General features: G+C 30.7%; 2 protein-coding genes across 3 annotated transcripts; one reads left to right on the forward strand and one right to left on the reverse strand.

Moving 5' to 3' along the window:
• Window positions 1-1521: 1521 nt before the first annotated feature.
• On the reverse strand, window positions 1522-5206 carry BZIP112 (putative bZIP domain class transcription factor). Its single transcript, XM_003543176.5, has 4 exons — window positions 4296-5206; window positions 3078-3168; window positions 2823-2949; window positions 1522-2292 (listed from the first exon to the last, which is right to left on the reverse strand). The coding sequence occupies exons 1-4, from the start codon at window positions 4829-4831 to the stop codon at window positions 2084-2086; spliced, it is 963 nt and encodes a 320-aa protein (XP_003543224.1). The 5' UTR covers window positions 4832-5206; the 3' UTR covers window positions 1522-2083.
• A 7893-nt stretch (window positions 5207-13099) lies between these two features.
• Window positions 13100-19540, forward strand: LOC100800114 (uncharacterized). Of its 2 annotated transcripts, none has more exons than XM_003541780.5 (10): window positions 13100-13240; window positions 13408-13781; window positions 14271-14387; window positions 14808-14890; window positions 15869-16308; window positions 16958-17133; window positions 18212-18297; window positions 18432-18565; window positions 18705-19004; window positions 19252-19540. In XM_003541780.5, the coding sequence occupies exons 2-10, from the start codon at window positions 13455-13457 to the stop codon at window positions 19446-19448; spliced, it is 1860 nt and encodes a 619-aa protein (XP_003541828.1). In that variant the 5' UTR covers window positions 13100-13240; window positions 13408-13454; the 3' UTR covers window positions 19449-19540. The 2 variants fall into 2 exon arrangements, with proteins under 2 accessions (XP_003541828.1, XP_025980918.1); XM_026125133.2 differs by having other exon boundaries at window positions 13130-13264.
• Window positions 19541-21428: the final 1888 nt, after the last annotated feature.

Consider the following 21428-nt stretch of genomic DNA (forward strand, 5'->3'; position numbering starts at 1 on the left):
CTTTATTTCCAAGTTCCACAATCATTATCTTCCGTAATGAATGATTTATTGCTGGCTGCATAAGTTCAAACAATCATTATTTCTATGACCCTAACTTTTGTCTTTGAAAAATTAGTACAAAGCTGAAACTCTCAGAGTAGTACCAGTGAGAATGATCCAAGTACCTGAAAAAGGTAAAAAGGATGAGTGCTTGCTGCATTTTTGTTTTTCTCCTTGAACCCACTCTCTGATGACTAATGAGATAGCATCATGTCATAGTCGAATAAAAACTATATATGGTGGTCAAAACTATAAGGAATTAAAGTGTATTTGACCTTAAAAGTCAACTGTCTATTTCCATTAAGTTAAAAAGTATACATTAGCGGCATTTATCTGCACTTAAAAATCGTTGTCTCTCTTACTGAAAAAACAGAAAAGAAAGAAAGAAATCCTTATCTCTTCCTTTATATGGATTGAACATGTCTTTATCCAAAACCACCCTATAAGCACTGGCTTTGGGGCATTGATATTTAAGCCTTAACAGAAAATCATTTAAAGTTCTTGGCGTTAACTGGAATTTTTTATTTCGGTTCATCATTTTCTTTTTCTAGTATTAATTTCTCATACATCTTGAGAATCAAGTTGCCTTTTATGAGTTTGGAAATTAAATCGATTGAATTAAATATTTTCAAAATAACCAAGCTCTTAATCATTTTGAAGTAAATAAGCGAAGTAGAAAGAGGAGACAAACACTTAAACACTCAAAACAATTTTTTTTTTTAAAAAAAAAACTCACTTGATTTAGATTCCTTAGCATACTACAAATATAATTTATATCTTTATCAATCTAACTGAGAATATCATTTACTTCCAATTTGGCTTCAAGTTTCTTCATGTGTAAGTATTCAAATTTCTAGAAGAATCTATCGAGCTTGTTTTACAATTGTTAATTACACTAGATTTTTTTTTTTTGAAAGACATTAGAAATTTTCTAAAACTTTTCATAATCCATTGTTGCATGATGATGCTAAGAGCATGTTGATCCAATTTATGATTTGTTTTGTAACGTGTTCCTTTGTTGTTAATTTAAAGCTCCTTCATTTTCAGTTCATCGTATCCTTGTTGAAGAACAGTCAAATCATTTAAGAAACTTGGCATATTTGAATTTCTTAATTTCATTGCCAATTAATGGACTAATACAGGGATATTATATATACACTTCTTGATACAGTAAACATGCCGGACTAATACATGGATATTACTAGAAACTATAAATATAAAATATAAAATGGATACATAAAAGAATACTATAGTTAATAAAAATACATCAATCAAATTTAAATAAATATTATAACCAAGTGATTGAATATAAGTGATTAATATATTAAAGTTAAGATTAAATTATTTGAGTATTATTTGAGTTTGATCTTTTTCTTAAATTAATATAAGTGATTAATATATGCTGCCACAAGCTCGAACGATGATTGAGATCGAGAAATTTTATGTTAAAAATCTACTATTACATAGAAGACAACCCCCATGTGTAGAAGAATAAATGTTATAGCTGGCTTAATTAAAATTTTGTACAATTCATCCAAATAAAATACAAAATAGCAAACAATTAGTTCCAAAACGAAGAAAAACAAGAAATTAAACTACTACGATCAGACACCCCCTTCCTCTCCAAACAAAAAAAAAAAGGAGAAAAATAATTCTCTGACAGCTCCCATGCATACCCAATACAAAACCACGATGCTTTGTCCCCTTATTCCACCCAACAAAATAAAAAATCATTGAGAATAATTTTTATGTTAAAAAAAAAGTGTAATCTGAAGAAATCATCAAATCCCAAAATCCCAATCCAACCCCCAAGATATAACCAATTTTCTTCACCTTGAAAGCATAAAAAAAAAAAAATCTCCAACCTATTTTCAAGCATTAATCCACTTGTGAAGTTCCTACCCTCCAACCCCCATCACTGTGTCAGGGTGCCCCCACACCAACAACATTGATGGGGAACACATCACGTGAAAGTTTTCTAGTTAGCATGAAGGGACATTCATTCATTCATCCATCTACAGCACTATTCCTTGTCTCTTCCCCCTCAACTGAGGAGCTGCTCCTTGTTGTCCTTGCATCCCAATGGTTGAGACACTGCTATCGGCTGCTGATGATGATGAAGTTGCATTGGTTGTTGTTGTGGCTGTGATGTTGGTGTGGTTTGTTGAAGATTGCTGTTCATCTTTTGTAGGTTCTGTTGGTGATAGATTTGCCTTAGTCTCTCTATTTCCTTCTTTAATGCTTCTTGGTGAGCTGAGAGTAAAAAAAATATATACCCACTATCTCAATAATCATGATCATGGTGTGCTTTTGGAAGTTCCAAAGGTCAGTATATAATCCACAAAAGATGGAATGAAAGAATACTGTAATTCTCATTTTTCTAAAAAATATATATATGCTTTTGCCTAGGCAATTTCCCTCTGGAAGATTTCAAACCTAGATATCAACATCAACATATATATGAAGATCAAGAATCTTAGGATATATATGACTTACGTCTGGTTGGTTAGGTCACGCACGTATTATATACTATTATTCACACTTGTAACAGAAGGAATAATCTTTTCACAATAATATTATATTATAATATGAAAAAGAAAATCTCGAAATATACATGTGGATTGCATTAAATAAATTAAAGATGACAGTCTTGGTTCTTATGATAATTGTTGTAAAATAGTGGTCATAAGAGAATAAGTTTGAGTCCGATAGAAAAGAAAATGAAAAAAAAAAAAGATGGAAGAGAAAATATTTGAAAAAGGAAAAAGAACAAAGCATTATACCGTCTTTGAAAATCTTGTCTTGGGCCAAAGCAGCAATGCGTTGCTTCAAGGCACTATTGTCGACATTAAGAATCAAACGTTGATGGTCCAGGAATGCAACTCGAGGTGACAATGCTGATACCTCCGTCTTCATTAATTTTAACATTTCTCATAATTAGCACAAGTCTTATATACTACTACTAGTACTACTTAACATTTATGTTCTTGGTGCAGCATGTGTATATATATTATGAAAATTAAATTAAACTTATTCACCTGCAAAGTTGTTACGCTCCTTTCAAGCTCAGAAATGTATTGCAGCTTTCTTACCCTTGACCTCTGAGCTGATTGCCTGTTAGCCAAAATTCTGGTTTGCAAACAAATCATAACAATAAAAAATTATATTTAGTTTGGTATATCTACACAAGTTTAATTCTTGTACGTATATAAAATCAATCACTTAATTAATTTATAAGGTTAAGTCAAAGTAGCTTGAAAGGAAAACGGGTACATGAGATATAATTGGACGAACATAATTAACTTCTGCACTCAACCAACTCATTTAATTGGTTTTATAAAATTAATTTTGTTAGATCCAAATATATAACTATCAAAACTCATTTAATTGGCTTTTAATCCAAATATATAAAAAATTATTCTCCCGGAAAACTATAGCTAGATATAGTTAATTATAAATACCACAATATTCGTTTTTTTTATAATGCATTTCATTTTAAAGTGTACTCATCAAAATGATAATTTGATAATGTATTTCTTTATTCTTTATTATTAAAAAACGGAGTCTTTGATCAAAAAATTATGTAGCATACACAGCAAGCCACTTGCTACTAAACAAGTTATTATTCATATTTAATATTAAAAAAACTCCATACTAAAATTTAATGTGTAAGACATTGTATATATAGATCACTCAGTAATTTTTTGACGATTAAAACCAATTATTTAAACTCATGAAAGTAAATTATGTACTTTTAACTTAACAAACTTTGTAGTAAAATTTATGAATATTTTTTATTCAAAGTGTTAAATTAAATTAGAGTACATAATTTATGTATTAAGATAATTTCAATATTATTATTTAATAATAAATTATTATCTATAATAAATTTATTCACTTTTACATTAAAAATCTTAAAAATCATACATATGTAATTTTTTATTAGTGAAAGTAATTAAATTCAAAAAATAAATTTGTTAGTTAATATGTGAAGAGTTTTAACTCGATTGAATAAAATAGGTAAAGTATTATAAATATCTTAATTTTTTTTATTCTACTGATAAAATAAATTAGTAATTAATATACACCTGAATTCTACTAAGTACTAACAAGTAGTTTATCTAAAAAATAAAATCATTTTCATTAATTGTACGTGCATGGGAGGTGGGAAATTAAAGTACTATAAAATACAGTATAAAATAGTAATGCATTATACAGCAATAACAATAATTAATATTTGGTGTGATTAGGAGTACCTTTTGACCCTCTTGGGATCAACAACGGTTTCAGTGCAGGTGGCGATGGCGGAGGGTTGCGGCGCCGCCTCCTCATCCTTGTACGAGCTTTCCTCTTCAAGGGTTTCCGCCTTCGGCTTCACGTCCAGCGCCATTTCCATCGGCTTCTCCTCGCTGCTGTTTTGGTCGGAGGCCGGCGAGGAGGGGTTGGACGCCGACGACAGCGGCGGCGGCGGCGGCAGCGACGCCGCAGCAATGTCGTCGGAGAACATGGAAATCAGCTGGTCCTCGTCGAGCCGGTCGAATCCGGCTCGACATTCATCGAGAAAAGGCGCCTCGAGGAATGTGATGGAGTCGCTGGCGGATCGCCGGTGGGCCCCCCGCCGGGCCGACGAGAAGTCGAGAAACTCGTCGACCCATGAAGGCGGCGGGGGAGTCGTAGTGGCGGTGGTAGTGGAGGTTGTGGGGTTGAAGTTGGCCATTGAGGGTACCCTTTGGTGAGGGAAAGATGGCCAATTCTGGGGTATGGTTGGTATTTTAGGAGGTAATTGTGCCATTACCTATGTATGTACGTGTGACCCCAAATATAGAGAGATACCGAAATTTTGTGTCTACTGCCGTATAATGGCCTTTGTGTATCTAAGAGTGTGTGTCTGAGAAAATAGAGAGAGAAAGAGAAAAGGAACAACAGAGATCCCAACAACCTAACCAACACACAAACAACCGCAAATCTTAGTTCAAAATCTTGTTCTTGGGTTTCTAAAACCAGCGGGAGAGAGATAGTATTAAAGAGATGATGAGAGGCAATGCCATTGTGCCATGTAAAGCCTCATAATGGTGTTTTTATTCATTTGCCATAAAGTTTTTCTCTTTTTTATTTTCTTTCTTTCTTTATAGCTCCTTTTTTTCCCTCCCTTTTATTAGATTTTGGTACGTGTTAATGTAATGTTTGTTTTTGTAAGAGAGAGAGAGAATGAGAATGAAGGAGAGGTGGGTCACATGGGAGGGGATTAGAGACAGCTAGCAACAGCTAGCTGGTGAAAGACTCAACGGTTTTAGTGGGAAAATTGGAGTGTTGTTTAATAACTATAGGAATCAGCAACCACGTGCAGATGTGACCCCTTCACTTGGCATCCATTGGCTCATGTCATGATACTGTATACCGCCATATTATAAAAATTTCATTTCATCCCTATAGAACTTAACCTGGGTAGTTTTTATTTTTAATTTTTTTACCCCTTTCTTTGCCTATAAAGCTTGGTCTAGAGAGTGTGGCAGTTCCTCTTGTGTTGTGTCCTATCCATACAGCACTTTAATTACACTGGGATAATGGGACCACAATCAATGCTTGGCCTTCTGGTGTTTTCACATGGTCAGTGTGCCATCAAAACCGTTCAATTGATTATTCTATGCATAATCATCTTTTCTTTATGTGTTTTATTACCATTTTTGGATCGGATTAATGGACACGGCTGGCACCCGGTATTTGTACTTTGGTTTGGATCAGATTTTGGTTCCTTTTTATATGTTTAATCGAAGAGTGTGCAATTGGGTTTTGATAATTCAATTGAGTATTTTGGCAAGTTTGTGGTTATGGGGGGTTTATTTGACAACTAAAAAAGGCATGCAATGTGGATCATTATTTTTTTCCTTGGTACAGTTACATGGGAGATCTTGGGGCAGATTTAATTAAACTATGGGATAGTGGTATGTATTGAGAAGATATATAACAAGTGGATTCAAATCAAATTAAATTCAGTTTCTTTGAGTAAGGTATTTAATTCAAATCTTAAAAATAAAAAAATATTTAATATAAGATAATATTTCATTAAAGATAATCTATCAGATTTTTTATAAAAATTAATTATAAAAAAATTAGTAAATATTTTATACCAGGTGATTGAAAAAAAAAAAAAAAAACTATTGACAAGATATATACAGGGACTTTGGTTAAGGATGGATGAGCTGTGAAGAGAAAAGGGTTCTGTAAGAATCATGTCCTCCATCTCCCCCATGTGAAACTCTTTGAAATAACTCAGCTTTCTTTGCTTTAAATATCCCCAAATCAGACTCACATGGGAAGATTTCTGTTCCTGTTCCTTGCCTTCTCCACTGAAATTCTGGGTAGCTCCATCATTTCATGCTGGCACTTATGTTATATATTTACTTTTTAAAGTGAATGTACTTAGGATGCACTAATAATGATTAGGGGAACAGATGGAATAATGCATGTTAACAAATGCCTATTGTTTAATAGCTTTGTCTTTGTATTTATCACTTAACGCCACCCACTTTTGAGGATGTTCTAATTATTTGATTAAATATATGTTTGTAAATTCGATTCTTCATGAGGGGGAAAAAGAAATTTAGATTCCTCATGAAATCATTAAATTAATTCTTTAGAAACTCATCATTGTGATTACTAACATATTCCCTTGAGATAACTATGGTCATATATATTTGAACTCATAGTGGTTAGCTGTCCTCGATCTCCATGGTCAATGAACATAATTCCACTAAACATTCAAATATTCTCAGCGTAATTAATTAATCGAAACATAAATTAGAAACTTAATGTTATTTTATTCCAGTCGTGATTTTATTGTTATAGTCTTGTTAATTAACGTCCTAAAATATTGATTAACTAAAAAATACTAAATATATTTTGTTAAACATTTTTAATTATTTTAAAAATAATTATTAAATAGTTTTATATATATGTTTATAATAACAAAACATTTTACTTTTTTTTTCATTAAGGAACTAATTAGTGTTTGGCTTGCCTACGGAACGTACTAAAGTAAGTTAACCAACTAAGTTCTGATAGATACATTATTAATGAATTAACAATAATTAAAGGGTTTGCATGTGCACTCCATGACTTGGTTACGACTATATATATAAACACTACTACTTTAGTATGTGAAATATACAAGATGAATAATTTACTTTTATATAATTAGAATTAATTACAAAAAATTGAATATATAAATTATATTAAAAAATTATAATTAATAATTTTAATTATGATATAAGATTATTTTTAACTATTGATAATATTTTAAAAAATAATAAAATTTAAGTTAGAGATAAAATTCATAAAAAGATGTAGATTGAATAGGATAAATAGTTAAGAAGATCAAGTATACACATCAATAAAAGTACAATATTTTGAGATTACTAATTGGGAGATAAAAATTTTAGCTAGTGTAAAATGCATTACTAAGAAGAGAAGAGAGAAAATGTATAATTACGAGAGTGAGGAGAGGAGAGTAAGAATCATACTTTTAAAGCTGTGTATCCTAATTAATAAAAGAAGTAAAAACATCACACTTTTTTTGTATAATAAATAACGGCAATGAGGTTTAGATTTGAGACCTCATGCAAATTATCTAAACTCCTTATCATTAGACTGGTACTAGTGACTACTGAATAACAACTATCAACATATTTTTTAACATATTCTTTATTGTTACTTAAAATTATAAAAAAGTAAAAAAAAATCATGAGTGAAATTCATTAAATAAGAAATTTTCTTAACCAACTTACTAATTAATTTTTACTACTATTATATTTAATACATTTTAAATTTTAACAGTTATTTTAAATTAAACATATAATTATATGCAAATCCAATGTTATAAAATTAAAATTTCGTTGCATTTTAATTATATTATTGTATTTAATTTATAGATAGTATTTAGTAACAAATACACAAGTTAGTTTTGAAACTAGCTAGAATACCATATTACAATATGATTTTGGATCATGATACAAAATTAGGCCATGATAGTAATGTAAATTAAATATCTTAGCAGACTATAATTGTGATTATTAAAATAGATCAAATTTAAAATATATATATATATATATATATATATATATATATATATTAATAAAATAAAATCATATCAGTGAAAAGTCGTAATACTTGAAAGAAAAAAACAAAGGCATAAAAAGTTATCAATATAAAAAATATATACAGAACATTTTAACGGTTAAAGTAAAGATTAGAATAACTTTTCCTTTCATTTTTGTTTTTTTTTTTTTATCTCTCTCCTTTTCACCTCATCCACTAAAAAATAGGATCACTTTTTCCGGTGTAAAATAACTTATCGCGTCTGAAATTAACTTCAATTTTGTGATCCCTATAATTCTTAGGGTACCGTACATACGATTTAAGAAGAAAAGGGCGTACGTAATCGTAATAACTAATGAATAAGAAGAAGCATAATTGCACGTGGGACGACCAACAACAACAAGTCTTGCCTGCCTGTCTTTTTTTTTTCTTTTAGTTTTAAATTTTGAATTATGCATAGCATGGTATTATTTTGCATTTATCTAATCTTTATCATTTAATTATATTTTAACATCCATATACATTAACGGCCTAATCCCATCAACTCGTACATTTGATGCACATAAGCACCAAGCATAGCATGTAATTTGGTGAGATGATAAATAATTGAAAGCGCCAACACAGTGGACGCGCAAAAACACATTAATAAAAGAAGAAAGTTTGATGGGGGGACCATTTAGTAAAGTTTCCATACGCATTTGTGTATTTTGGGTGGAAGTTGAATTTTGCTGTTCCCTGTTCAGTCCGTATATGTAAATATGAATATGGAAATATATAGGCTTTCTTGTTCTCATGATTACGTTCAGGATATATTGGATTAAGATTTTAAAAGATTATCTTTTAAAAATTATGAAGAAATGTTATGACTTATGAAATTTATTAACAACACTTTTATTATAGTTGAATTTTAATGAATTTATATTATAAAAATTTAAAAGATTTCTTTTGGTATTAAAGAATGATTTTAGTAAAATCTTTTGATGTCGATTGATTGAAATTGTTTGATGTTTTATACTAAAATATTTAGTGAAATGTTTTATACTAAAAATCCATTGAAATTTATATATTTTTTAATACCAAAATACTTTTTATAAATTATAAAAAATATTAATTAAATACCATTAGATTTTGCTGTCTTACTTAAAAAATTTTAAAAGTCTTAATTAAATATCACAAGACTTATTTATATTATTTAAAAATCCTAATTGAATATCACAAAAAAATTATAATTTTTTTAAATTCTTTAAAATCCTAATTCTATACACCTCCTTTGTTTCTTAGCTATATAACAAGTATTCACTTTTTTAAACATGCTTATGAAAGACTATGCTCAGAAAGATAATAAAACTTACTTTAGTGATAATAAGTTTTAGAAGAGTAATCTCTTGACTATTGAGTTTGAAGATATTTTATTTTTTGAAGAAAAAAGTCATAAGTTTCAATCTTAGGTATGTTGGATTAAGATTAAAAGGAATTTTAAAATGTTTTTTATGATATAAATTCAAACTATCATTAAAATACGCATAAAAATATAAATTCAAACTATAAAAATTTAAATTATCATAAAAGTCTTGTAAAGATCTAATAAGTCATAATATTTTTATGTAATCTTTAAAATATAAATGACTTTTTTATGCTAAAATATTATTTTAAAACCATAATCCAATAATACAGCCTTGTTTAAAAATATATATAACATCATAACTTTATAACACAGTTAATACTAAAAGCTAAAAATAAAACATCATTTCAAAACTTTTTAACATTTAAAATACATACAAGTTAAAGTTCATATCAAATATATAATTATATTTAAGTTTGAGTTTCAATGATAAACAAGTATATTAATCATTAACAATAAGAAGCTCACGGAGAATAAAAAACAAAATAACAAATATATTAAATATTTTGAGAAATATCAGAACGACATTTTTTACTAACTCAACAAATTTAGCTAATTTTATTGGTTTTGACAAGTTTTTTTTCCAGTTCTTTAACCATATTTTCTCAAAGTCAATTCTAATTCTAGATACTAGACGGTCCATGTCCATTTTTCAAAACTACACTCCCACGCGGCAATAGTTATGAACTTTTCATTAATTAATGACTATTGAAAAAGAGTATAAAAAAAGTTGTATTCAAAATAAAAATATATATACTCACATTTTTGTACGCAAAAAAATATAGCTCCCATTTCAATCTTAATCAGGAGTAACAAACATTACATCATGTCGTCTACATATGGTACGTACAAGGCTCCACTTCATGCCGCCTGTAGCAAGCAACAGCAGACAAATCTTAAAAACATGGTTTTGCCTTGTTATTTTAATCTACAACATACGTATTTTGGGGTTTAAGATACGATATGTCAAGAAATTATGTGCACATTGTGTCATATATATTTAAGTTTCATTTGCAGTAATATTTTTAAAATTGGATTGATTGAATAGTTGAAACTGTAAATTAATTGTATTTTTTTATCCGAACATTATACTTCAAGCATAAATTTAATTAGTTGAATCAATTTAACAATTATTCACAAGCCTCACCAAATATTAATTACGGGTTTTGTTTTAAAATATTAGTTTATAATCCTTACAGCATGTTCAATGAAATTGTGTTAACTAAGTTTTTTTTTTAAAGTTTTTATGAATTCTCACAGTAAATAGTTTTTTTTTTATCCCAATGCTTATATAACAAAATGTTGCTTAACAATAACAAAATATCTTTCTATCTAAGATGAGCAGAGAAGTAAAACGGTTGGGTTTGTCATGCTTGATTGAAAGAGAATTAAAAAGATTAGTTGAATCTTTTCTTTACATAACTTTGAAAAGTTAAAAGCATGATACATTAGTTTCAATTTCTCTGAAACAAGAAAATTTGTCGGTAGAGATAAAATTGATTCTAATGTTCTCTATGCCTCAAAAGAAATTAATTAATTTTTTACTATCAATTGAAAGATATCCTTAATGAAAAAATAATCTTTCCAAAAAGTGTCGAGATCATTAAAATAAATGATTTATCTTAATAAAACTTTTTTTAGTCACTGATATTTATGTAAAATATTCATTATTTATTAATTTTATTGAATTTAATCTTTGTTAAAAATTTAATTGATCATTTTAGTATGATGTTTTCTCTCCATCATATTTTTTTTATTTATAAAACTTAAATCTAAAATCTTACTTTATCAGACTTAATCATATGCTAAATGTTGCATCACACTACGTGATTGATTGGTTGAAGGCTCTCAAATTTGTGCTGTGTTGTGCCGTACTTGTATTATTTGAGGCTTGAAGTTATACTAATACAAGACTTTGAGGATTGTGCATTAGGTAGCTTTCCATTCTTGGCAAACTTTGTGGCATAAATCAAGGAGAGACGCGTGGGATTCTCATGTGAAGACAGTGAGGTATTTTTTTTTTTTCGTGTGTTATAAATAGTGTCAACAATTAGCGTAGCCCTAGTCCTAGGCATCGGAAAAGGAAAGGATTAATGTTTTTACGTACGTGATGTTCGGGAGTCTTTACCTACCATTTTTTCTTTGTTTGAAGTGGTAAATATTTTCTGTATATATTGCTATACAGGATTTCAGGTGATAGCTTCCAACAGACTAACAGAGAAAGAAAGAAAAGTAACAAGGCCAAATTGATTGACAAGTTACGTGATTATAATTGACAATCAATCTCAGTTATTGGATTAGACTAAATTATAAGGATAAAGAAGGTGGGAGGTGTTGATGAGGGAAAAAAAAATAGGAGAGTGGATAAGTAAGAGGAAAAAAAAAGAAGACAAGTGTTAAGGATTAAAACATAAAATAATTTACTTGTATAAGAATTAAAATGAGTAGTTTTACAAAACACATATACATCATTCATGGTTGACAATGTTTCTTATATTTTTTCTATTAATTATAATATTGATAAGAAATAACTTTTATTAAAAGTAATGATTAATTTTTGATGAAAGACCTGAACACACTTAATATGAGTATTCTTATAAGTTACTTAAATGTGAGGTAACATAATAGAGATTACTTAAATTGTTTTAAACTATTACGATACCAACCATGAAAATAATTATCTTACATTGACAGTATTAGAGATGTTGTAAGAATATAATTAATATTATCTTAAACTCTTAAAACTTAAAATAAAAAATAATTATTTTCCTAATTAACGAACTTGAATAAGGATTAAGGAACAAAATAATAACTTTTTGTTTTTTTTTTTCTCATCTACACCTCCCTCCTTTTATTAAGTTGCCATTTAGTTTTTTTCTTGATCATATAATGCAGGAAATAAAAGCCTTTTACTTCTCCCATTAGCACTTTGGGCTGCTGGGTAGCCCAGAAAATATGTTTGTTGTCTGGAAATTGCTTTGCACACTAAGCAATTTGTTTGTGCACCCAGCACTTTTCATTTTTCCAAAATTACCCCTATGACTTTCACATTATTAATACGACACATTAATCAATTGAACTAATATGTCAATTATATTATAAAATAATTAATATTGTAATATATAAAACTAAATTTTTTAATGTATATTTAATGCATATATAAATTTACATAATAAATATACATTAGAAATTTATTATGTAAATTTACATGTACATTAAATATACGTTATAAATTTTAGTGTTATATATAGTGACATTAATTATTTTATAATATAATTGACTTATTAGCTCATTTAGTTAGAGCATTGTGTTAATATCCTGAAAGTCATGGATCCATACAAATTGTGAATCCGTAAATTTTCCAGGGGTAATTTTGGAAATAACAGAAAATGTTAGGTGTACAAGAAAAAACATTGGGTGCACAAAGCAATTACCTTGCTTTTATTTTTTTCTCTATTTTTGTTGGACTGGCTCAACTTAGTCTGTTTTTTCCTGCACTCCATGTTGCTTTCTGCACCTCTTTTTGGCCCAGGGAACTAATTCTATTTTTTTTTTAAAACCCAATTCAATCACCCCTTACTTCAAGACGCTAGAGCTGAGCGAGGGAAGGACGAAGTTGGCGGCAAGTTTAGAACTTGCGGCGCCGGCGGCGGGTGGCACCGGCCAGGAGTGTCGTGGTTGTGCAGCGGAGCTTCGCGAGATCAGGTTCGGATCGGACGGTCTCGCTAGGTCACCGTTGACGAGAATTTGAACTTGTTGTTACGTTGAATGTTTTGTAGTTTGTGCACAGCAACACTCTGCGGTTTAATGCATCAATCGTAGTAATACTAATATCTACAAAAGGCACTTAACTAACATTCTGTCTCTTCCAGCAAAAGCTTCTGGAGGGAGAGAACAAAGAATCTCTAGTTTGTTAACAATGGAAGACGGGAACAACAGTGGCGGTTCCACCGCAAAGAAATTAAAGCAGCGGCGAAAGAGGAAGGATTACTTGGTGGACAAGGATGGGCAGGTGGGGGAGCGAGAGAAGCTGGCAAAAAGAATCTTGTTGTCTCTGACGAGACCTTCCTATGTTTTGGGATTGGGTCCCAAACCTCTTAGGGTGGAGCACCGTGCGAGGTTGCGCTACTTGCTCCGGAGGCTCGTTAACCAGCACCATTGGGTTGCAGCCAGTGGTGTTCTCAGTGCCTACTTGAAGGGAACACTTGATGACGCCTCTCCCTACACCAACCGTCTTAAGTTTTGGGTACCCCTTCATTATTTGTGTCTGTGCTTTTTTTGTTAACTTTTCTTTTTGGGGTTTTGAGAATGTGGTGTGGTCTGGTGTCAAGTCTCATTTGCTTCCAAAATTTTGACATATTGGTCTTGTTTGATTATCAGTTTATCCCTGTCTATTATAGAAATATGAAGTTAGATAGATGGAAAGGGTATATTGATTCATAACTCCGAATTTGGTATTTTTTTTTTACTTTAGAAAAAATGACACTTCTGTTTGAGGATTTGTTGGAGATCTTTTGAAACCAAAATGATTTCCCATAATCTAAATATTCCGAAACCTACATGCTATCAAAATTACATGAAGTTTTTTTAAATGATTCTTGTGCCTCACCCTTACTTTTCTTCCCTTTCATCACTCCTTCTAAAACTTTATGCCTTGTTGCTGTAATTTCTTTTATTGTTGATATGCTGAGTTAGTTTCTGAACAGTAGCATGTATGCCGGTATTATATGTGTAGGTTTTACTGGAGCTTCTTAAGCGTGTGGAAAACCATTCTATTAATCCAACACGAATCAAGAACCTCTATGATATTTGGTCGAAGAAAATTGGATCAATGAAGACCTGGCCAGTTGAGGTATGTTTCAGAACCCCCTAATGCTTTATAATTGTTACCTTTACGTTAAATGTTCATAAAATTCCTCTGTCAAGTAGTAACTATTTCTGACTTGTAACAAGAATATAACTAAGCTTAAGCAAGAACAAACAATTTTGCCTTCATTTGCTTTGAATTTCATTAAGAAAGAGAATAGTGTTTGATAACAATGATTGGACTTCTTTAAAAAAATCTCTATCAAAACAATAATAATGCTTGGAGACAACCAACTCAATACAAGCCCATCAGCTTGAAAGTAATTAAAGACTGAATTGGATATTTCATAGAAAATAGTACAGCTATTTTGTAGCAGGAACACTGAAACATCAATTATTGATTTCAGTTGTCTGTTTGATTGTTTAGGCTTTTGGTTCTTAATGTAGAATTTTACTTGTCGAGCAGAGCAGATATGCAGTCCATATGGAGTTCATGCTTTTCTGTCTTTTGCAAGGCAATGCTGAGGATGCATACCAGCTTGCACTATGGTATGTAATTTAATTTTTAATGTGTTGCATCATGATGCCAAGGAATGAATTGTTTCATAACTTGTCATTACTATATAATGTGGTGAGCTGGTTGTCTGTCATTATTATTATATTTTTATTGTGGGTTGTATATTTTTCAATAAAACTTAAAATTGCTTATAATGGTTGATATTGGTATTTATTTCCTCCAGATATTTAGGAATAATACCTTAGTTCCAAAGTATGGACTATGGTACTTGGCTACTTGTTATGAAAAAAAAAACTAATTATGATTCTTAATATTGCCATTGTATATATTCATGGGATAAACCACTAGCATTTAGAGTAGACAAGTTTTTATCACAAAAAAAATGCACAAACATAATTTCATAAATTCAATATTCCAAATGATTGAGTGACACCGCCCCAATGCTGAAGAGGATGAACTCAGATAGATCACACCCTGGAAATTTGGGATAAATTAGTACAGACAGTGACTTTAAAGATACTGACAATTGTCTGCTGCCGAATATTCCCAATGTTTGTGTTCTCACCTGTAAAAAATTTAACCCAAGCAATACATGGAAGGAACACAGTTTCAATACTCTGATGATCACAAATGTGGTTATTTCATTGATTATCTACCATAACTATCAATATATATATAGGTTTGCAAGTAACCACCCTACTGGTATAGTTAAGTGCTAGCTACATGCTCTCAAATAAATGCAACTTGATTCAAATATGACTGAAAGACCATTTATGTGTTTTTTTTTACCTTGTGTGTAAATAAAATGGCTTCAAATATGAACTTTCCATTGATAAAGTATTGTTTCTCCTCCATTAGTGTTGGATTTTCACTTCAAAAATAGTAAAATACATCTCAGTGTTTGAGAAATAATGTTATAAGGGGGTTACCAGTCTCTAATTTCTTTTCTCATTCATATTACCTTGCTCTTTCTATCCTTTTTCATTTTTGTCTTTTGGTTTCTCCTATAGCCTTGGGCAAGAAAAAGGTGATATTGGTCCTATGTCAAAGATGATGATGGGTTTGACATTCTATGAGTTGTGGTATTCTTCTATCCCCAAAGAATTCCAGTGGAGAAATTCAGACCAGTTTGACTCGCAAGAGAACTCAGATATGGAGGGAACCTCATTCAACAATGAAACTGTACAGTCAGAGATGTATAATTCAGTTGAATCCCACATGGCTGACTCCCAGTCCCAACGTGATTCAGATGCTTCTGTCATGAATGATATGAAGATATCTGGGGATGTTGTCTTCAATGAAGACATGGAGGTTGATGCTAATAAAAGAGAAAAACCATATCAAAACGTTCAGCCAGAAGGTTTTTACTTAAATTCTGAAGAGCATAAAGGATTTGGAGATCCTTTTTCTAACAATGGAGGTCTTACACAGGATATCTTGTATGGTCTTGGTAAGTTATTTATTTGCTGAACAGGAGAAAAATCTATTTTTTGTGGATTCACACCTGTATGAGAATGTCTATGCACATATATAATTGTATATGGATTTTCCTACCCAATAATTTTTTTCTTAAACTGAAAATATTAATTATGTCTTTCTTACTACTCTGATAAGGCTAGATTTTAGTTTTTCTCTTGCCTATGATTACTGGTTTGTAGCAACCTCTGATTAATTTTGATAGAGCACCTCCCCCTATTAGTGTGGTTTATCAGCAATAAGAGAAAGCATTAAGGGTATCATATATAACTAACTAAGTGACAGTTTGTCAGTAAGTTAGAGTTAGTTTTGCAGGAGAACATTTGTAGTCATGGTATATAAAGGATAGGTAGGGGGAGGATATTTGCACATTGGTTAGGAGGGACCAGATTCCTTGAAATACTTGGGCATTCTGTTTTCTGTAATTCTTTCATTATTCAGTGAGTCAGTAAACGGTCTCTTGTCTTTCCTATTCTATCATTCTTTCTTTTATTATTGTTATATTCTGATACCAGTTTTATCAAACTGATATCAGAGCTTATTACTCATCATTTCTAGGTTTAAATAGTGATTACTCTCTGGTTCACTTGTAACTTTAACAGTCTTTTTGTGCATTTACTTAGGGGGACTTGATTCGTGGTTGCTGCCCTTGCGTTTTTCTGATGACCACAGTTTTGAGGAGTTCATGTATTGGCAAGGAAATCAGCCTAATGACTTTTACAAAAATGCAGTGAAATATTTGCAACTGGCTCTTGACTCAGAACCTTCCGCTTCAGCAGCATTACTTCCATTGATACAGGTATGGATCATACATTTCAATTAACTTTGTTTGGAACAACTAAACTTCATTTTGTATTTCATTTAAGGAGTTGTTTGGTAAACTAAAAATCAGGTTCAGAACTGTAGTTAAATTTGTTACATAACCTCCTAAAAAGTTTAACTTTGATCTGCTGTTAATGTAAATCACTCTATCATCGGACATCCAATCATCTGTCATCAAATGATTAACAAAATTAAACACCATTTTGGTTTATGTGAATCAAGATAAATTTGAAGTCATTTCAAAATAATTAACTTTGTATTACCTGTAGTTTTGAACTAATTTATTATCAATTATGATCCAGTGATCCATTTTTTAAATTTCAAATAATTTTGAAAGTGGAAAGGAGAGAAATAAGGAAAGTTTTGGTTCAAATTAAAACTTATTGGATAAAAACCAACTGTTTACTGGATTTTGTATGAACTTCAAATCGGATTAGATTAAAGAATTAAACTTTCAATTTTCTAGGGATTATCACACAACAAGCTTAATTAAGAACTAATTCTGCTCTATGTCTATACCTAATTGTCCGGTTTTTGGAGTATGGTAAAATTCCCTAGAAGTTGCCCAAAATATGAAACTCTTATTATAGTTTTGGTCAGTGCAATGCATTCATTTATTATCATTCCATAGTTATTGAAAATTATATGAACTGGCACTGTAATAAACCCATGTTGTCAACAACCATTGTGCATGCTATTACTAATTGGCCCTTACTTCTTGCATCTGAGTTCTTAAATACTTGGTCCTTTGTGCATGCTATTACTAATTGGCCCTTACTTCTTCAGTTCTTCCACATGCTTATTGTATTTATAGTTTTACACACATATGGAAATATCAGTAGCTTGGATTATATGAAATCAATTATCCATCTTTACTTGCACAAAGCAACTGACTATGTTCTGCATTCTCACAGCATGTTTCTGTTTCTTTGTGGATGCACATGCACATCTATATTTTGCATCTGCTATAGACATTATATTATATGAAAATTGTTTTCTGCATAGCATAATGCTTGAGATATCAACAATGGCTTCACTTTATTTTTTGTTGCCAGCTGTTGCTGATTGGAGGTCAAGTTGATGAGGCTCTAAATATGCTTGAGAAGCAATGCTGTAATTCAGCCTCTGTACTCCCAATAAGGTATATATCCCTTTTTTTATGATTACCAGTGATGTACTTATTAAACCAACAATTTCTGAGATAAGTAAGCTGCTATATTTTACTCAATGCTTTTTTGTTATGTTTAGTAAATTTACTAATGTACACACTTGCAGAGTAAGGGCTGCTCTCTTGGAGCGTTTTGATCGAAACAACTCTCCCCTGCTTCTTAGCTGTTTCGAGGATATATTGAAGAAGGATCCAACATGTAGTGATGCCTTAGCAAAACTTATCAAGATGCACCAAAATGGTACTTCCATTCTGAAATGTCTCTTACATGATTTGAATAATTTATAGCTATTCTTCTGCTACATACAAAGCAAAACCTTTATATGCTTAATGATACGTTATGCCTCTATCGTTAATTGGTTTCTTCTGATATTTTGCAGGAGACTATAGTCTTGAATCTCTGTTGGAAATGATTGCTTTACATTTAGATGCTACACATGCAGAGTACAATACGTGGAAGGTGTTCTCTTCATGTTTCTTGAGACTGTCTTCCTACGAAGAAGACTGCATGTCTTCATGCCCCGTTCAAAATGAAGATGGACATAAGCAACACTTTTCCCTTAACAAAACCCCTAAAATATTTACGGATGGTATATCAGGAAAATCTTGGAGGCTTCGCTGTAGGTGGTGGTTAACAAGACATTTCAGCAATAGCAAGCTTGAATCAGAGATTGAAGCTGGTATATATTTTTTAGTGTTTAATTTGATCTATTATAAATGTAAAATTTACACTATTAGTATTATCCAATCATGAAAAGTTTATGGTAACACTTATCTAGGACTCACTATTATAGGTCAAACTCTTTTAATGATGTGGGTAACATGATTTATATCAACGTTACTAGAAATATTGCAACATGCTCACTCACTATTATTGTTTTATTTTTAGTCATGCTAATTTGTTTTCCTAAATTATATATGGATCAGGTGATTTGCAGTTACTCACATACAAAGCGGCATGTGCATCGTACATGTATGGACGGGAATTCAGCTATGTTGCGAAGGCTTATTCTCATTTAGAACAAGAAAATGATAAGGAGTTGCTATTGTTCTTGGATGAGCACAGGGGAAATTCATTTGGATTTTATAAAAAAACACAAAAGAAATTTACACACATAACATAATAATGACATTTATTACTCAGATATTAATCACTCATCTTTATGTGCTTACATTCTTGATATTAATTTGGACGACTTCTATGGTTTCAACTTTATTCACTCTGTTATTTGTAGGAATTCATATGCTCATTGCTTGGCAAATTATCAACTTTATAAAAAGGAAGAATTTACCTTTAAAAATGGAAGAATGGATATAAATTTTAATGACAAACCACAATAAGTATATAAAATTGAAAAAGGTGGATAGATAATAGCGCTTGAATTGAAAACGGGTTAATTTCTAAGTAGTCTTAAATCTTTATCCGCCCCTAATATTAGGTCTGTGTCCTGTTCAACTCTGTAGTACTACTTGACATTGTTTAAGAGCACTTTCATCTAATTAATATCATCGATGTCATCAAGATTGAGCTTCAGTGTAAGTTCACTACCCGTAAAGACTAATCATGTATTGTCTCTGTTTGATTTTGTTTCGTGTTTAAAGATTTTGTACAACAATTAAGGAATGTAATTATATTCTTTATCTTTTATATTAATTATGCTACTCTTTTTTACTCATGCGATGTATGAACTTTTTATGTTGAGTGTAAATTTAGTAAAAAGTTTATTGGAAGTGTCCTTAATTAGATCCTGATTTTCCCCCTTACAAAATGGCTATATAATAAAGATAAAAGAAAAATGCCATGAAGTTTTTTCCTTTTGTTATTACAAAAAAAGATTATGAAATTTTCTCTCCAATGAAAGTCACGATCCTCTCGTCCATATTCATTCTCTATCTCTCTCTTCACCTCCTGTGTTTTTTCTCTCTCCTTCCTTCTCCCTTTTTTCAATCTTTCAATCACCAATTCTAATCACTCGTAGATCCTCTCTGTTTCTCATTCTGGTAATTCAATTTTCTTAAAATAAAATTTTCAATTTCTGCACCCCATGTTTATGCCTTTTCCCTGATATCTAGAGTTACATGTCATTTTTATTCTCTGGTGAAAGAAATGAACTTGCATTTTGGGTTGTGATAACATTCACCCGATTTCAATTTCTCATCTTTTCCATTTTTTATTTTTTAAAGAAAATTTAAAAATATCTTTTTGTGAATTTTCAAGACGGATGATTTTGGGGTGTTCTTCATAAGTTATATGGATCTCCAACATTAAGAAGCTGCAAGCTCTTGTTTTGATGATAATAAGGCACAATTTGTTATGCGTTTTTTGTTGTCCAGTAGGTGGTGAATTTTGGAGTATGATATGGGCTAACTATTTTATTATTTGGTTGTGACCCTTTAAAATGGTTAAAGAATTTTTTTGCTTTTTTGGTCTAATGATTTTCTATTTGTTTATGTATGTATTTTATGATTCTTATAATTCACAGGGCCTGAAATTCATTACTCTGAACTTCATATATTTGATTATAGGGTTTCTGAACTTCACATATTTTAATTAATTTATATGGTCATTTTTATCACGCAAGAAAGAATTCTACTCGGTGTGACTAGTTTTTAACTAAGAAGAATATTTTTGTTGGTATTTTGTGTTTGGACTTGCAATGTTTATATACCTATTTGATATCTCTTAAAAAACGAGGTTGTATCTTACATGTCCATTGAATGTTTCATTAATTCTTTCACATATTTGTCGAAGGGATTCATTAGCTACTAACGAATTTTGAAGTAAATTTTGATACTTTCCTAATACATATTTGCTTGCGATTAGTAGGGTGTCTGTTTTTGCGTCATTCTTGTATGTTACATAAGCAACAATATACAACTTTTTGTGAAATTGAAGAAACTTGTCATGATTATATTAACATATATGTTTATCAAACGTGTGTCCAAACACACACTAGCTTTATTTGATAGGTAATTTTTTCTTATTAAGAAAATTAAATTAGAAAAAAAAAATAATCTTGTAAAGGTGAGTATTCTGCATTTAAGGAAGTAGTATGTAACACAAAATGTTGAAAACATTTCTCCAATGTTGATATGAAATATTA

The sequence above is a fragment of the Glycine max genome, chromosome 13 (genome assembly GCF_000004515.6).
Source record: "Glycine max cultivar Williams 82 chromosome 13, Glycine_max_v4.0, whole genome shotgun sequence".
In the NCBI taxonomy this organism is placed as follows: domain Eukaryota; kingdom Viridiplantae; phylum Streptophyta; class Magnoliopsida; order Fabales; family Fabaceae; genus Glycine; species Glycine max.